The sequence below is a fragment of the Hibiscus syriacus genome, unplaced genomic scaffold (genome assembly GCF_006381635.1).
Source record: "Hibiscus syriacus cultivar Baekdansim isolate YM2019G1 unplaced genomic scaffold, ASM638163v2 tig00117005_pilon, whole genome shotgun sequence".
Classification (NCBI taxonomy): Eukaryota; Viridiplantae; Streptophyta; class Magnoliopsida; order Malvales; family Malvaceae; genus Hibiscus; species Hibiscus syriacus.
The window spans coordinates 811,461-829,825 of record NW_024063519.1 but is presented as its reverse complement, the minus strand read 5'-3'; the positions used below and the strand labels follow the sequence as shown (position 1 = coordinate 829,825).

The window sequence follows — 18,365 nt, the reverse complement described above, 5'->3', positions numbered from 1 at the left end:
TTAGATTGAAATACTGTGTTCGGATCTTGTTGTGTCTCTGGGTTTGGAAAATGGAGGCTAGACTTGCAACTGAAGCTCGTTCATTTTATGGAATGACCTTTTCATTGCTAGCTCGATAAATCAAGTGTCTGCTGACGGCATGGGAAGGCAGTTTTTCCCACTCGTATGGGATTCCTGGAAATTCGTCGAATAGTTCAACGTCATGCTCTAAAGAAATGAATCTTGAAACTGATAAAGGGAAAATGGAATTGGAAAAGAAAAGGAGGGTTATTGTGGTGAAAGATGATGGTGCCAATGAAGAAGAACGTAGCCTTACTTTAAAGCTCGGTTCCCAAGGTGGTCACGGTTACCCAATTAGTCAAAGTGAGATGAGAGCTTGGGACGGAGCTAGTGGGAAGAAGACTAAGTTGAGCGGAGGTTCTGGAAATCGCGCAGTTTGTCAGGTTAAGGACTGTGGTGTTGATCTGAGCCAGGCCAAGGATTATAATAGACGTACCAAAAACAGCTTCAGCTCTTTCTGTAGGTCCACGTCGTTTTGGTAAGCCTTCCATGTCATCACCATCACGACCCGTTCATGCCATGTTATCGTGCCGTTAACGGATTAACGACGGAGTGACAAAATTGAAGTGAAACATAAATGTCCGTGTTAAAATTGACAAAATTAAAACGTCAGTGATATTTTCGATCACAAACATAAAGATGAGTGGTATTTGACATAGATTACCATTATTCTAAACGAATATTTTACAACAGTTTAGTCAGTAGGGTCGGGCTCATGTACAACACACGAACTAACCATTGTACTTCCAATTTTATCCAAAATTGGAGAAGATATGGGAGAGAATCTGAAACTCACAACCAAGTCATCAGTTAGCCAATCACAACCATCCATCTCAGATTTGTTATCCATGTTCCCACCACTACATCCTCCCTCACCTGAATCTAAATCTCATCCCACTCTTTCTTCGTCCTCAACGAAGAGAATAGGGAAAAAAAAGGAAAACACAGAAGAAAGACCCAAAGATGTCTCTTACGATCCCTACTAATCTCTCAAAATCGATTCTGAAGCCAAATCTAAACTCCCAAGTTACCCCCAGGGTTTCATCAAGATCATTGATCGTATGCTCCTCCTTCGACAAATCCGCTTCACCACTCCAAGCCTTCTCGGCGGCTCTCGCTCTTTCTTCCATCCTCCTTTCAGCTCCGCTTCCCGCTGTTGCTGACATTTCGGGGCTCACTCCATGCAAAGAGTCCAAGCAATTCGCCAAGCGCGAGAAGCAGCAGATCAAGAAGCTGGAGTCTTCGTTGAAGCTTTACGCCCCCGACAGCGCACCGGCTCTCGCCATCAAAGCAACCATTGAGAAAACCAAGAGACGCTTCGACAACTACGGCAAGTACGGCCTGCTCTGCGGATCCGATGGGTTGCCTCATTTGATAGTGAGCGGCGACCAGAGGCACTGGGGTGAGTTCATCACTCCCGGGCTGTTGTTCTTGTACATCGCCGGCTGGATTGGGTGGGTCGGAAGGAGCTATCTCATCGCTATAAGCGATGAGAAGAAGCCGGCAATGAAGGAGATCATCATCGACGTGCCTTTGGCTACCAGTCTCATCTTCAGAGGCTTTATTTGGCCTGTTGCTGCCTACAGAGAGCTCGTCAATGGTGACCTTGTTGTCAAGGATGTCTAATCTCCTTAGGTCTGCATCTCTTCTCTTCCTATCTTCAAATTCTTTATTAATGATTTTATAACAATAATATCATTATAATTTAGACAAAATATTATATGTTAACATGAACTATGAAGGCTGCCTTGTGAAAATCATGAAATAAAACGAAAGGATACTGTATAAACATAAATTTGATATGTTTACCGTGATTGAATGTATATACAAAGCATTTAACTGTATGGCTGTTTGATTTGGTTTCATCTGATTTCTTCTGGGTATACAGAGCTTGAATGGGACGACTACTAGGATGGGAGTGCTTTATACTGAATATTTGGGGAAAAGAGGCGTCTTGGAAATTTCTTGTAAAGTTTTATGTAATCTTTACGTAATGCTTGCTAGTGTTAATCATATGGATCTGTTTTTCTTTCCATTTCAGTCCAAATTTCATGTTACAAACGGGAATCTTTGAAACCCTGAAACGTTTAACTGACAAAAAAGAAAAGATGGTGTTAAATCCAACGCAATAGTTAGTCTCATGGAAGTCTAATGAAACAAGATCAAGGTAACATTAACGGGCCCTTCGGCAATGGGCACAAACCAAAAATCAAATTGGCTGATAGGGAGAGCCAGGAGCTCGGCCTGGCACAAAATAAATCATCAATGTGTAATAGTCTGTTTGAATCAAGCTAGGCTCAGGCATTGTTTATTACCTTATGTTAGAGTGTCTTTTGTGAGGCGCTATTAGTTTAAAAGCCCCCAAATATTCATTATTTAGGAAAATACCCCCATCAGCCATTATACGGAAAAATATCTCACAAACTGCCCTCGTAAGACTACTTCACATTATGAAAACGCGATTGAAAGACCTCACCTTTTGTTAAACGTGAAATCTAATATTAAACTTAAGAAAATGACCTCGTGTTTAGGAAAATGTGAACTAAACAAGAAATTAAATTTATCGACTATAACAAAACAAACTCACTTCTATGCAAAAAGTGAATTCCGTTGACAACACAACACATCCAAAAATGCACTTTAATTAAATTTACAAAAATAATATTATAGAGACTAAAGATATAATTTAATACATTTAAACTACACGAGTTGAAAACATAATTGTGTTAGTTATATAGACGTAGTGGAATGTTTATGCTATGTTTGTTAGCAATGTGGAATAAATGGTAACATGAGTTCTACCTTTTTCTCATGTACTTTTTAGTTTTTTTACTTTACTTAACCCATATATGAACTAAAATTAAACATTTTGATAAATTTATTTTTATTAAAAGTTAATTTTTATTAATATTAAATATACAATAAAATTTCATGAAAGAATTTGCAAAATTTAATGTTAATTAAAATTAACTTCTAATAGAATTTAAAACTAAATATTACGTGAGATAGAAGAATCCATGTTAGTTTTTATTTCATATTGCTAACAAACATAGCCTAAATGTTCCACTATATCTATATAAACTAACACCATTAGAACTTTTAACTCATGGAGCTAAGGTGTATTAATTTACATCTCTAGTCCTTATAATATTATTTTTATCAAATTTAATTAAAGCACATTTTTTAGATGTGCTTTATATATGGGTTGTCAATGGAACTTGCTTTGTGTAAAAAACGAGTTTGTTTTGATATAACTGACAATAAATTAAATTTCTCGTTGATATTGCATTTTGCATAATGAGAGGTATTTTCCCAAATGCAATACTAGATCTTGCGTTCTAAAGAAAGCGAGATCCTTTTAAATGTGTTTTGTAAAATGAGAGGTAGATTTACATGAGTAGTTTGGGGTATTTTTCCAAATAATGGCTGATGGGGTATTTTCCAAACTAATGAATATTCGGGGGGGTTTAAACTAATAAGGCCCTTTTGAAGCAAAGAAATTAATGTGGAAATAAGTTGTCTTTCGGTTAATGTTCAGCACATTGCCAAACTTGGTTTCTCGTTGTTAGCCCATGCTCGCCGGTCTCTTTTAGCCCTGGTCTAAGTAGTAAACTTACACTTTTTGTTGCCCTTTCGACTCGGATAATCCACATTGATATTGATTGGATCACTACATAAAACCAATTGGGCCTTGATCATTCTTTCTTCCCATTTCTTGGTTCGCCCACCTACCCTCCATACGTCCTCGAGAGCAAGTATAATAAGATATCAGATTAAATAAATTTAGTTTTATTTTTTTTGTCGTATTATCAACTAAACCACTAATAATGTATAAAATTCTGATCTTTTATAAGAATGAAATCTAAACTTCACTCTTTCCTAGACTTCACTTGATGACATTGGATAAAAGATGGAATATATCTTTAAATTCAAAATCGCAATCATCTAGAATTTATAGTCCAGACACAATGTGGGTTTATAAGTTAATTAGCCTGTCTAAGTCATAGCAAAGGGACATAATGAGAGAGCAATTTGAATTATAGAACATACTGGTGAGTGCATTCCACCAACCCCAGGCTTTCTCTCTCTGAGAGGGGAGGGATGGACCAATCCTTCATTATTTCCCCCATTTCAAAACCGGTTGGTAACCCTGTCGGGGAGCAAAAGGGAACTGGTAATCGTGTGATTTGATTTTTTTTACAACTGCGTCAACATTTAAAAAAGAAATAGTTCATAGTAATTTGACTTGAGGTTAATTAATTGGTTAAAACATTTGACAAATTTACCGTTGCAATCAAAATTTTGATTCCACTGTTCCAGGGCCAATCACCTCTCTTGCTTTTGCAATTCAACATTAACAATTATGACCACTGAATCAACCATGAGATAACCATAGCAATTTTAGTCTCATCCAAAGATTTTATTTTTTCTAAAAAAAAAAAGTAAGTCCTTGTAATAAAAATGAATGATGCCTTCGTTGAATAATGAAAAAGATGATCAAATTATTAAGCACAGAAGTTAACAGCACTGCTGCAGATTACTACAGGACATGTAAATGACTGGTTTAGGGGTTTGACTTTCTGTGGAATCCCATGTTGCATTATTTGACAGCACCCGCATATCTGACACTTTATTCTCTTTTTTTCCTTCTCCGGTATATATTTTCAATTGATTGAAAGGGAAATAAATTATTAGCTGGTTGGTAACAAGTCTACGTAAGAGAGTGCAACTATGTGTTAGCCTCGTTAACCACTCCAAACTTTCTGTCCTTTTGGTTGATGCAGCAGCTTCCATGGATCATGATTATGGGTTTGATTAATATTATTGTCGGGAAACCCAAAGAATTAACGTCAAAAAAGGATTCTTGCTTGATTCAATTATGTTAAATCAGTTGCTTGACAGATGACATTTTTATTCTTTAACAAAAAGAGGTTGTAATATGTAAATAAGAAAAGAGCTTTTACATGTGATCTGGATCCAAGCACCAGAATGGATTTATATATGACAATTATTGCTGTTCTTTTCCTAATTACCACCAAATATACTTTCCTAGGTCATTGGTTTTGCATTGAAATTTTGAACTTGAAATTAAATTTCTATCAACCAATCCAATGGGAATGGGATGCTCCCAATTTTCCTTCCTCGTGAGTTGAAAATGTTGAGTGTGTTTAAGTAAGATCATGAGTTAAGCCAATGAAAAGCTTCCCAGATATCAATAGATTAAAAGGCTTTCATATAATGGTGTTGACATGCTCTATATGGTAGGTAAACTAACACCACAAAAGTATTAACCCAGCGCTGAAAATATAAACTCATCAACATCAATTAGATAGAAGTGGAGAAATTCATGCACCCTTATACTACTCTTTTAAAACAAAAGTTATTGCTGATAGTAAGGAGGCGATAGATGTCCTTCAAGGCAAGCTCGATGCTGGGAATAGCACTCCGATGGTGCCGCATGTTCATGCTGTTATCCAACGAGTTTGGCAGTTGAAATTTCAGTATGTTCCGCGGAAATGTAATAAGGTAGCAGATGGCTTAGCCAACATGGCCTGGACTAGCCCTGTGATTTTCAACCTTTACGAGGATCCACCAGAAGTCAAGATGCTTGTGGAAGATGATGCTCGTGAGCTAATAAGAAGCTAATGGCTTTGATGCCAGCCTCTGTATTGAAAAAAAGGTAAAATAAGGGATAGTGTAGATAATTCAACTTAACTCGAATTTTTAAACTTAACCGATATTTCTTTTAACTATCGGTCTTTTAAGTTTTTTTAACAATCTGTTTCATCTTTTAAAATAAATAACATGAACAAAGGAATTAAAACCAAATCCACATATGTAAGGATAATATTATACATGTGCATTATATATAATTAATGACAAAGACCCTTTTCAAACCAAAGCTAAGTGACCCTAACAACCATCACAGTCGCCACGGCGCCTCCGCTATCGCTGCTACCTCTCTTTTTGTCTACTCAAATTGTTGTATATAAAATGATTTAGGGATATAATAAGAGGGAAACTAAGCATAGGGTGACAAAAATGTAGCATGCATACATATGTATATGTAATATAATTAAGCTAGCATGACCACATGGACTGTCCCAAGCTACCCTGGTCAACTATCATATCCATGTCAAAAATGGTCTTATCTTGTGAACCCATGAGCTTGGATGAGGGTGACCCGCTGTTACTTGGGCTTCCAGGGCCGAACCCATGATGTGAAAACGATGCGGTCTGCCTCACCTGCAGGTGCACAACCTCTGCCTGAGCCAGGGCCAATTGGGTTTGAAGGGTGTCTATTTGTTGTTGTAGAAATGATATGGCTCCGACACACCCATAAACAGGGTCACGTACCCTGGCATTGGCCTCATACACCATGCTACTAACCGCGTCGCCCCGTTGATGCACCGGTAGTTCCTGCGAGTTCGATAACTAAATTCGGTCAGCTTGCAGGGCACAATAGGGAAAACAACAATGATCATCCGTATCAAGGAATGGGGCGAAGTAATGGCCCATGGGTAATGAACCCATGGTTATATGAGCTAATGGTGACATCATCTTTTCATTGCATCATTTTTTATGTGCTAGAGAATTTGGCAAAAGTCCAAAGTATATTACTTTAACGTTTAAAGTAAGCTCGTCTTTATATACTTTATTTTGTAAATAATGTTAAAATAATTAAAATATAATATGATATTCTATGTTTGATTTTGATGTCTCAAGCTTTCATTAATTATTATTTCTGAATGGCCGTGAAAAGACAACTTTGCTATTTGAATGCTAAAAAAAAACACACACAGACACAACTTTGCTATTTGGAGGTATAGCCCTATCCCTATATACCTAATTTCAAGCCGTAAAAAGAAATGGTCAAAAAGCAATTTTATGTAATCTCACTGAGAAAAGCACCTACAAAACATCTTCACGTGATCTAAGAACATCCCTTAGAAATTTAAGCAGAAAGAAGAAAAAATAACCAAACACAAAGTACTATTCATATATATTTTATCAAATAAACTTGTTTCTCAAATGTTCTTCATTCAATGTATGAGGAGTTTGAGTTTTGAGTTTCTAGCTGGGACCTCATAAATCTAGTGAACTTGAAAAAGAAAATAAGGGAATCTGTTGTTTGATTACCCTGGGAAAATGCAGATATAAGGGCTAAGAACTGTTATTAATCTTAAACAAAACATATATACCATCTAATTAAACTGATGAAAACAAAGCATCAAAACCCTTTTTATGAACGAACGTTAATTTCCCACGTGTAAATGAGAAATATTGTCATAAAGTTAAAACTTGGGGTGGGAATATTCATTAAGGAGCTCCCAAAGGCATATTAATATGGTAATATTATATATAAATGGTAGGTAATGGAACCTGGAGCATCTTGTTGACATTGCTAGCACCAAACACCCTGTGCACATTAGCGAACTTCTGGGGTTCATCTGCAGGAAAATAAGGAGCAAATACACAGTCTTGGGCACACCTTCTCCTTAGAAGCTTGCATGCTGCGCATGGTGCTGCTGCGCCCTGCTTCCTCCCACTCTCCTTCATCTCTCTCTCTGACTCTCTTATATATCCCCTAAAGGACTGCCTCACTAGATTTTAATAGTTGCACTTTCAAAAAAAAAGGCCACTCCTACTTTAACTTTTGTATGCTTTACCTTGGAGATGATGATACAATTAGAAGGATAAGTGAAGAAGTAGAAGTATAAGAAGAAGATGAAGAATAACGAAATAGATCAGATTGTGAGTGAAATCTGAAAGGAGGGTAAGGAGAGGTGGTGTTTTGCAAGGCAGAAGTGCGGGTGGTATTAAATAAGGAAATGGGAACCACGTACATTTAAGAGGCAAAAGTTCTCATATAATGCTACACGGAATTTTTAATTCCCGAACTAAAGTGCTCATCTGATTAATTCTTCAAAAGGGGTGTTTTCTACAGTAAATTTGGGATCTCTCGACGTCTTCAGGGTTAACCAGATTTTTTGGTGGGATCTCCCGGCGTCTTCATGGTGTTGGATTGTTTGTGTTTTCTATGGTAGATTTGGGATTTATCGGCGTCTTTAGGGTGAACCAGAATTTTTTTACTCTTGCTTGGATCTCTAGGCGTCTTTAGTTGAAATCCATGAAAAAATTTGATCTTTTTACACAAATATCACCTTAACATAAATTAATTACTTGTTAGACACTGTTTAAGAATATTTTACAGATCAAGCAAATCTTTAAATACTTTCTATAAAATTAATCATATTTTGTTAGTATTTTATTTAATTATTGTATTATTTAATTATTTAATTATTTTATTTTTTTACAGTTATAAAATGGAAAGTGGTCATTGAATAATTATATTCGGATTTCTCGGCTTTTAAACTTTTCTCTCGGCTATAAATACGCTCTCAACACGTGGATATCTATACTGAAGCGACAACATTCTTCTAGTTTAGAGGATTGATGTGAATGTTTACAGGTTGAGAGCGTATTTACAGTCGAGAGAAAAGTTTAAAAGCCGAGAAATACGAATATAATTATTCAAGGACCACTTTTCATTTTATAACTACAAAAAAATAAAATAATTAAATAAAATTATAAAATGATTAAATAATAAAATAATTAATACAAAATATGATTAAATTTATAGAAAGTATTTAAAAATTTGCTAGATATGTAAAATATTCTTAAACAGTGCTTAACAAGTAATTAATTTATGTTAAGGTGATATTTGTGTAAAAAAGCCAAATTTTTTCATGGATTCCACTAAAGACGCCTAGAGATCCCAATAAACAATCCAAAAATCTGATTAACTCTGAAGACGCCGAGAGATCCCAAATTTACTGTAGAAAATAGAGAATTAATCGGATGAACACTTTAGTTTGAGAATTAAAAATTCCCTGAAGCATTATATGGGAACTTTGGCCTATTTAAGATGGACCCCATTTTTTTATTTTATAAAATATGATAAAATAAAATAAACATACGAACATGAAAAACTATCCATACAAACCATATGCAAGATCATATAATACTCGCATTGTGAGATAATGAATCTTAATTCGATTATTATTATTGTAATATATAAATAGAATTATTTAAATATGATTAAATATAAAAAACATTTATAATGATAAATGGTTTAGATATTGATTTCTTCTAAAATGGTTTTATTCAAAAAAAAACTATTCTTTTAAATTTTTACTTTTTTTCAACTTTCAATGTTCGATTGACTTATTATACTAAATAATTTATACGTTAAAATACTATAAAATAAAAAATAATAATTACATACGTTGTTTGGATTATGAAAAATAATAATTTCATTTTGTTTTTCATGTGTAGGTCGATTTGCTTAGACTGAGTCTAAGTTAATGCGGTGCCTAACATTTCATTGCAATACTTGCATGTTAGCACTCTCTTAAGTAGTGTGAAAATGATGCATGTGCGTGCTTGGGAGCATAAAATAACATACTAATTAATAATAATTTCAACATTAATCATTAAAAGAATAGGGTTTCGCCAACAATATTAATATATATTCATATTTGTGGATCCAATTGCATGTCTAGCGACTTCTCATTTCTCACCTCTTTTTTATTTTTATTTTTATTTGTGTGATAGTGTGATTGAGGTGTGAATTTATCGATGACTTAGTCAACTTAGATAAACTTAGGTTTGTATATATATTATAATTATTTTATTTTTATCATATTCCTTTTTTTCACAAGGTCAATCAAACAACCTGATTTTTCATTTTTTTATAGTTTTAAAAGATTTGATGATGTGAGCTTTATCTATATAAATTAATATAATGTTATTGCAATTATTGGTAATATTTGATTAAAATTATTTAACTATCAAGTACATTTTATATAATAATTAATAATATGAAATCTTAATAAAATATATAATTAAATTTTATTCATGATCAACTAATATGTCCTATGAATATATAGTAGGATTTTAGCTCTTTAGGAATACAGAGAATCGAAAGATATGTAGTGTCATAATATTCTATATGGAAAGTTTTGTAATTTTTTCGTGTAAAACTTACATGTTTTATGAAGATGCTTTATAGCTTTTTTTTCGTAAAAAAAATTATAGTTTGTTATAAGAGTTATAATCTAATATAATAAAAATTTATTATTTTAATATTGCAAAGATAAATTATGAAAAAATGAAATACTTTAAATATTATTTTTTAATATACGAATAACTTTTATTTTATCATATCCTAATCTGATGGTTACTTTTACTTTCAAATTCTCAACAATTTTCTCATAGTAAAAAATAGGCGTTTTCCTCGAAAAATTATCTTTTTAATTTAATATTTCTGATCAGGCACTGGTCAGATATATTTTTCGATCTAACACCCTTTGTAGTAAGGCGCGCCCCACGCAGCGCGCTATACGCTGATTTGGCGCCACGTGGGGTAAGGCGCGCCTTATGCTGACATGGATACACGTGTGTATGGTGCGGGGCAGGGGCCGCGCCTTAAGCCACGTAAGATATAGCGCGGGACAGGGGCCGCACTATTCAATTATCTCAATTATCAAACATGCATAATGCAAGGCGAGGTGCAAGGACCGCGCCTTGCATTATTTTCCCAAACTTCTCGGCTTTAAGGCATCCTCTCTCGGCTATAAACAGCCGTCTCCCGTAAACTCTCTCACCAACAATCATTTGAATAAGTAAATAACATCCGACAATCATTTTATATTTAATTCAGAAGTTTGCTCGATCTTTCGTTATAAGGTAATTTTGTTATAATATTTATTTTATAGTTATATATGCTTATTTGAAAAAATATTATACTAATTGTTTTCAATTAATTTCTGTGTTTGTAGAATTAGAAAGTGAGAGCATACATCGAAATATTTTTGCGGTGCAGGTAATAATATAAAATTATATTATTTAAATTATTTACGTTTATGTGGTAAAAATTTATTATTTTATATTTTTGGTCATGTATTATTTATTTAATCAGGTTTGTTTCAGTTGTTTTTTTGCAGATATAATATTGTTGTACTTTTAAACTCTAAGAATGACGCGACTTTCAGCTATTGTTTATTATGATGGAGAAATTCGAGAAGATGAAACCGGTGTTGTATTCGTATCAAATGAGCGTGTTAAAATATCATTCAAGAGAAATAAAACTCTTGAGGAGCTGATAACGAAGATTTCAAGGAAAGTTCATATTGGAAGTAGTAGAAGAATGTCGTCGTTGCAGTACAGATTTCCAACATCATTGTTGCCATTAATTTATACAGCGTTCAAACTATCGAACAATGATGATGTTGAAATGATGGTTGATTCTCAAAGTAATTATTCAGACGGCGATATTGAGATGTATGCAAAGTTTGTTCAAGTGCGTGCTTTTCTGGGTCAACCATTAAGCTCACACTATGGGCAGGCTGAACAAGTTGATTAAGTTGACAACCCGACTACAGTAATGTGTAATGATTTTAATGTCATAATGGGAAATTCACATCATGGTGCCGGCACATCAACATCAATGGGGAGACATTCATCCGTAACTCCGTACAATATGTACCGAGGTGGGTCCACGAACAATCCGTATGGCAACATCGCGTCCAGTTCGAGGGGAAGACATTCATCTATAAATTTCTTTGACCTTAATATGGAGATGCCATCGACGCAATAATCTGTGCAGTTTCCATTTGACACGATGGCTTCAAGCTCCAGGGGGAGGCATTCGACTGCGAGCTTTTTCGATCTCAATCCAGATATGCTTTCTAGTTCAAGAGGAAGGCGTGCCAGTAGTAGGATCTTCGACCTAAATGTGGAGAGCATGGAGGAACCATCATCTCCACCAGAAGAACCTCTTCATGAGCCTGGTGCAGATGGTGCTGAGACTGGACTATTCATTCACCCATAATCACCACAATTCAACTCCGATGGTAATGATGATGTAGATGAAGTTCCAGCAAATATGGTACAAACTGACCCTCCAACACACAAGTATGAAACTGATTATGATGCAATGTACGGGCCAGAATTTGCGGATATGCCTCATCTCGGTGACTATGGATATTACTCATCAATAAATAATGGTGAGTTATCTTTAGGCATGGAGTTTTCAAGCAAGGAAGAAACGATGATGGCTATACAAAATTATAATATCCGTAATTTTGTTCAGTCCAGAGTCGACCGCTCCATGACTGAAAAATATGTATGCTACTGTGCCCGACGCGAAAACGGATGCAGTTGAATGGTTCGTGTATCGAAGAGGAAGAGGAAAAACAATAGATGGAAACTAACAGTATACAACGGTCCTCACACATGTTGTGCTGAAGGGGTATACCAAGATCATCCCAACTTGGACTCTGAAGTGATATGTCAAGCCATCATGCCCATGGTAAAAGCAAGCTCTCATATAGATGTTGCTGTGTTGATTTCAGCTATACAATCGCAGTATGGGTACATTGTCTCCTATAAAAAAGATTGGTTGGCAAAACAAAATGCCATTGTCAAACTTCATGGCGAATGAGATGCATCTTACAACGAACTTCAAGGCTGGTTTAGGCTGGTGCGGAGGTTGAATCCTGGGACAATTGTGGACTTCGAAACCTCCTATGCATACCATAATGATCGAGTTCTCCGCATCGATGCCAATTCTACCGGGTTTTTTGGATTTACCCACAGTGCGTTAATGCTGTCAAATACTACAAGCATGTGGTCCAGATCGACGTGACTTTCTTGTATGGAAAATACAAGCAAGTTTTATTATTGGTAGTTGTCCAAGATGGCAATCGCAACATTCTTCCAGTTGTTTTTGCTCTTGTCGAAGGAGAAGATACATATTCTTGGGCTTTTTTTCCTTCGAAATTTACGTGCACGTGTTATCACGAGGGAAAACATCTGTGTCATTTCAGATCACGGAGCTGGGATCAAAGCATGAATAGAGTCTTTAGGTCCAATGTGGCAACCACCCTTTGTCCAACATAGGTATTGTCTCCGACACATTGCTGCGAACTACCATGGAAGGTACAAAAAGAATGATGAGCGTCAATTAATTGTGTGCATGTGTAAGTGAAACTGATGTAGTTTGTTTTCTTTCGATCCTTTTAATTTTGCAAAGAAAACAAGTTAGTAAGTTATACATTTTTTGATCAGGTTACGAACTACTTCCTCGAACGTTTGAATCAATACTTCAAGATTTGCGGGCGAAGAACGAGGAAGGATACGATTACATCAGCCTCATCGATAAAGAAATATGGACGAACGCATATGATGGTGGATATCGATATGTACACATGACGACTAACTTGGCAGAGGCAATCAATTCAACTTTAAAGGGTACACGCCACTTACCAGTAGCGATTTTGGTAAAGACTACATATTTTTGTTTGGGGGCACTTTTTGCGAAGCTTGGGGAACAAGCTCAAACCTGGATGCAGGGCGGTCATGTCTATCACCCTAGATTAGTTGCAGATCTACAGAAATTTTTTTTTTGCATCAAATGTAATGTCTGTAACAAGCTTCTCTAGAAGGCATGAAATGTTTCGTATCACAGAGTTGTCGTGACCTCTTCAAGGGATTGAAGTTGTGTCATTAAGAGTACATCTAAGTGATAGAACGTGTGACTGCGGGTTTTTTCAAGCTCTTAAGTATCCAAGCTCTCATGTGATAGCAGCTTGCTCGCATACACGTCAAGACTATAACCATTTTGTGGATCTCGTATACCTACTATCTGAAGTTTTTAAGGTATACGAATTTGAGTTTCCCCCCATAGGTAATGACAAAGACCTTGATGAGGTTCAAGATTGGCTTTCGATTGTACCAAATCCAAGTTTATTGAGGGAGCGTGGTCGTCCAAAATCCAATCGAATTCATTGCGATATGGATATTCGAGAAAGATCTAGACAAGATAGAAGATATGGGCATTGTAGAAACCCAGGACACACTAGAAAAACATGTTCACTTATGTTGCCATCAAGTAACAATTAACGAGGAAATTATGTATTTGTTTATCAAATAATAATTCTTGTACTTTGATTTGCATTTACTTCAAGTTAATGTCATTCGATAATCGCTGATGAAGATTAAAAAAATGATACAATAATACGAGATTGGACGTTTGCGTTATATGTGATTATAATAAAAGAGATAATAAGTGATAAACTTAATAAAGTTATCGAACAATTTGGTATTTCAAAATAATCTTAAATACAACAAACTTACAATAAGTATTAAATGGTAAATGATAACCAAATTACAATAATTGATATTAAATGGTAATAAACAAAATTAACTGAAATACATTAAAAAAAGTCAAACAAATTTAACAAAATAAAGTAAGTATTAAATGAGATATAATAAAAAAATTACAATTAAAAAGTCCAATAAACTAAATACAAATATAATAAAAAATAAAATCTATCGATGCCTACAATGCGAATGTGTTCCGCATGGAGGTGGCTGTCGGTCTCGAGGAGGATTTTTTCGTATCACTGGTTGTGACTCCTCGCTGTTATCATCATCACCACCATCATCGTCGTCGTCGTCGTCATCCTGAGTAGGTACATTAGGTTGATAAGGAGCTGATGACGATGAAGTACCTCCATAGAATAAGGACCCTGGAGGTGTATAACTGACTATCCCACCGGCATACGAAAACTGGAAAAACTCATAAAACCCAGACATCGTTGAGTGTGAAAACTGTACATGAGGTGTCTGTGCTGCGGCCATGAGTGATGAGGATGAACCCACCAAATATCCAGTATATGAACCCCAAGTCAGATCTGCAAACATAGATCCATAATAGCCTACAGGAGGGGTCATCTGTGACGGTGGCGGTGGCGGCGGCGGGGTCATAAAAGCAGGTGAAGGCGGCGTCAACATCTGGTAATGGAAAGGCGGTGGCGGCATCATATATGGTTGCGGTTTGTAAGTCGCTGGATACGGTGGCTACTGTGAAGGTCCTGCTGGTGCAGCTGAGGATGAACCGATGCACCTGCTCTCCGTCCACGAGTCGGGGGACGATGGTGCTGTTTCGGTGAACATCTCTGTCGATGTCGCGAAAAGGTCTGCCCTCGTGCATCCTCGGGAAGCAGAAACGGTTTGATGTTACTGTTGAACCACTCGTAATAACCGTCAGTAACCATCAAGAGGTCAAGTAAAATAGGCTCTCTACGGGGAAGGCGCCGATGTCGATCCTCCCACAACACGACCCACGCATGATGTCTCACCAGTCAATCTGTATCTGTCTTGTCGCGTTTATCTGTGCTATGCAACTTGTCCATATTGCGAGGTGCTTCCAGAATTGGTTGAAAACAACCAAATTGTCGAAGCACGCGATCTGTGGAGTGCCACCCGACGATCGCATAACAGATCAAGGGGACAATCGTCATCTAAACATCTGATGGGCCCCTCAACTCAGGTGGGATCACCGCCCTCACATCATCAGTAGAATATGACATCCATTCAAACTAAAACAAATATATATAATTTTTATCAAAATAATAATCTAATTATATAACTATAATCTAAAATCGATTTTTAAACATTAAAATTCATACATGTATGCCAGCCTTCTGATCGATTAACACCCTAATTTTTTCTAAATCATCAGGTAGCTCCTGATGATTTTTCCTATCAGTAGACCACCTATTCAAGTAAAATAATTTCTTATTCACTGTATAAAATTATTAATATACAAAATCAGTTTTATAATTACCTCAGGAGTAGCGAAAATACGAATGGGTTCTTGACAAAGGGACATAAAAAGGGCAATCGATATCATACCCAAGACTGCATCAGCAGGAGACATCCGCCGATAGCATTACGCCTGTAGTCAATGGTTCGACACATCTCTCTGTACAGGCAAGCCAAAACTGTCGAGCCCCAACTGAGTGATCTGACCAGATGAAAGTCGCCAAGATGTTACAACTACATACAGTGAACTTGGTTGCGTGATTTGTCTGACATCAGCAACCCTCCTATCAGGTGCAGTATGCATGCCCGTGCATACTGTTTAACTTCATCGTCAGACGCGACCTCGCTCAACTCCCGAAAATTGGCATCTAACCAATTTAACGGTATCCGTCCACCGTTAAAATTTTCCGGGACACGTCCTAGACTAACCCGACACAAAGTAGTCCAAGAACCGGAAGCTATCCCTGATATCACACCTCCATCAACAGGAAGCCCCAGGTGCATAGAAACATCCTCAAGTGTGATCCTGCACTCTCCGCACGGAAGATGAAATGTGTGGGTCTCCGGCCTCCACCGCTCTACTAAGGCATAAATAAGGTCTGGTTCTATCTTACAGTGACCCTGATATCTACCTAGGTGATCGAATCCAGCCTCTACTTAATACGGCATTACACGAGTAGGTATAACTAACTTAAGGTTCATAATAAAAGGATCTAATATACGGTCTCTCTCCTAAAAAATAAATAATTACACAAATTAATTTTTAAACTAATAATCATGCATTAAATAAATTAATTAATTAAATTAAAACGTTAAAATGTTAACGTATCAGCAAAGTGTCGAGATATATGATTTCCATCCAACCAAAGTAGATTGCCTTCCATTTTATATCTGCAAAAAAATTAATTAAATAAAATATTAAACAATTAAAATAATTAAATAAATTACTAAAATTACTAAATATAATAAAATATACCTTAATAATAGAATATAAGAGTATTTGAGAAAAGTTGAGAGGATTTTGTGTAATGAAAGTAATTGAGAATAGGGGTATTTATAGAGAGGGATGAGTGTGAATGGGCGGGGGTAATTTTGTAATTAAGGGTATAGCGCAGGATAGGGCCCGAGCCTTTCTGACGCGTGTCAGAATCACACGTGTATCCATGTCAGCATAAGGTGCGTCTCAGGGGGCGTGCCTTACCCCACCTGGCGTCAAATCAGCGTATAACGCGTTGCAGGGGGCGCGCCTTACTGCAAAGGGTATTAAATCAGAAAATATAATCTGACCAGTGTCTGATCAGAAATATTAAATTAAAAAGATAATTTTTTAGGAAAAGCGACTAAAAATAGTTTAACTGTTAAAAATAAAAAACAGTATTGTTTACTAAATAATAAAGAAAAATTGTTATGGGTGAATTTTTATTAAAATATTCAAATAAAGATAAAAAGAGGCGTAAGGTTGATGATGGCGTGCCGCAAAATAATAAAATAAAGGTAATAACGAGGACCAATTTGTATTGACATGTTGGGTTTAGTTTAATTAAATGTATCACTTTTTTTTTGTTCACATCGGAAGTTTTGTTAGTTATACAACGAATTACCTTTTGAATTATAATGATTAATAATTTCCAAAACATAATAAAATTATTAATGATGATTTTGTTTACAATATTATAATAAGATTAATTTAGTTAAGGCAAGCAATCAGGCATTTCAATGAGAAAATATGTTTTTAATGAGAAAAAAAAACTCTAAAACTTTGATAAGACATTGATATTATTTAACAAAGCTGAAGCATGGGATGAAAATAGAATGTTAAAAAGTTTAAGGATTAATTTAGAATGAGAGTCATAGTTTAAGGATTAATTTAGAATGAGAGTCATAGTTTAAAGATTAATTTAGAATGAGAATCATAATTTAAGGATTAAATTGAAATATTCAGAAATTTGAGGACCAAGTTAAAATGAGAGTCATAGTTTGCAGACATATGATGCAGACCCTTTAAGATTTTGTTTGATAAAAGAAAATTAGAAAAATGAAAATTGAGAGGACTAAAGAAGGATGAAAACCTTTTTTTCTTTCTATCAACATTCTTGGTTGAGAGTAAGGAAAATTAAAAGGAAAATATGTTTATTTAATTTTCATTGTTTGGTACAATAAGAAAGTGACAATAAACAATTAAAAGTATACAGTATCCCCATACTCGAGACTTGAAATCAAATATTTGTAGATTTTTTTGGCTTAAATATAAAAAAATGCCCACCAAATCTCTTTAGTTTCATTTTGGTATTTAACGTTTTTTTTGTGTAATTTAGTTTAGATCAAATCGTGACTAACCGTTAATTTCGGTCATTAAATGCCACTTGACATTTGTTTAATATTAAAAAATAAATTTTATCATTAAAATAATAACATATTAATTAATAGAAATTGAAAAAAATAAAAAATGTTTTTAACTTTTTATCCTTTAATCCTAATTATTTCTCATTTCTTCCCCTTCTCTCTTCTCCATCATTCTCTTCCCATAATTTGAAATTTTTGAAGGAACCCTAATAATTCCCGTTTTAAGTTGTGCAATCTCGACATCTACATTAAGCAATGGTTCGTGGGCCTTATTACTGCTACCAAAT

General features: G+C 35.4%; 2 protein-coding genes across 3 annotated transcripts; one reads left to right on the top strand and one right to left on the bottom strand.

Annotated features, from left to right (window-relative positions):
* The first annotated feature begins 966 nt into the window (after positions 1-966).
* Positions 967-13,627, top strand: LOC120195142 (photosystem I reaction center subunit III, chloroplastic-like). 2 transcript variants are annotated; one of them, XM_039197242.1, is made up of 2 exons: positions 967-1,695; positions 13,616-13,627. In XM_039197242.1, the coding sequence occupies exon 1, from the start codon at positions 1,024-1,026 to the stop codon at positions 1,684-1,686; it is 663 nt and encodes a 220-aa protein (XP_039053173.1). In that variant the 5' UTR covers positions 967-1,023; the 3' UTR covers positions 1,687-1,695; positions 13,616-13,627. The 2 variants fall into 2 exon arrangements, with proteins under 2 accessions (XP_039053173.1, XP_039053172.1); XM_039197241.1 differs by lacking the exon at positions 13,616-13,627 and adding an exon at positions 1,949-2,093.
* Positions 6,007-7,834, bottom strand: LOC120195143 (LOB domain-containing protein 4-like). Its single transcript, XM_039197243.1, has 2 exons — positions 7,444-7,834; positions 6,007-6,480 (listed from the first exon to the last, which is right to left on the bottom strand). The coding sequence occupies exons 1-2, from the start codon at positions 7,618-7,620 to the stop codon at positions 6,142-6,144; spliced, it is 516 nt and encodes a 171-aa protein (XP_039053174.1). The 5' UTR covers positions 7,621-7,834; the 3' UTR covers positions 6,007-6,141.
* Positions 13,628-18,365: the final 4,738 nt, after the last annotated feature.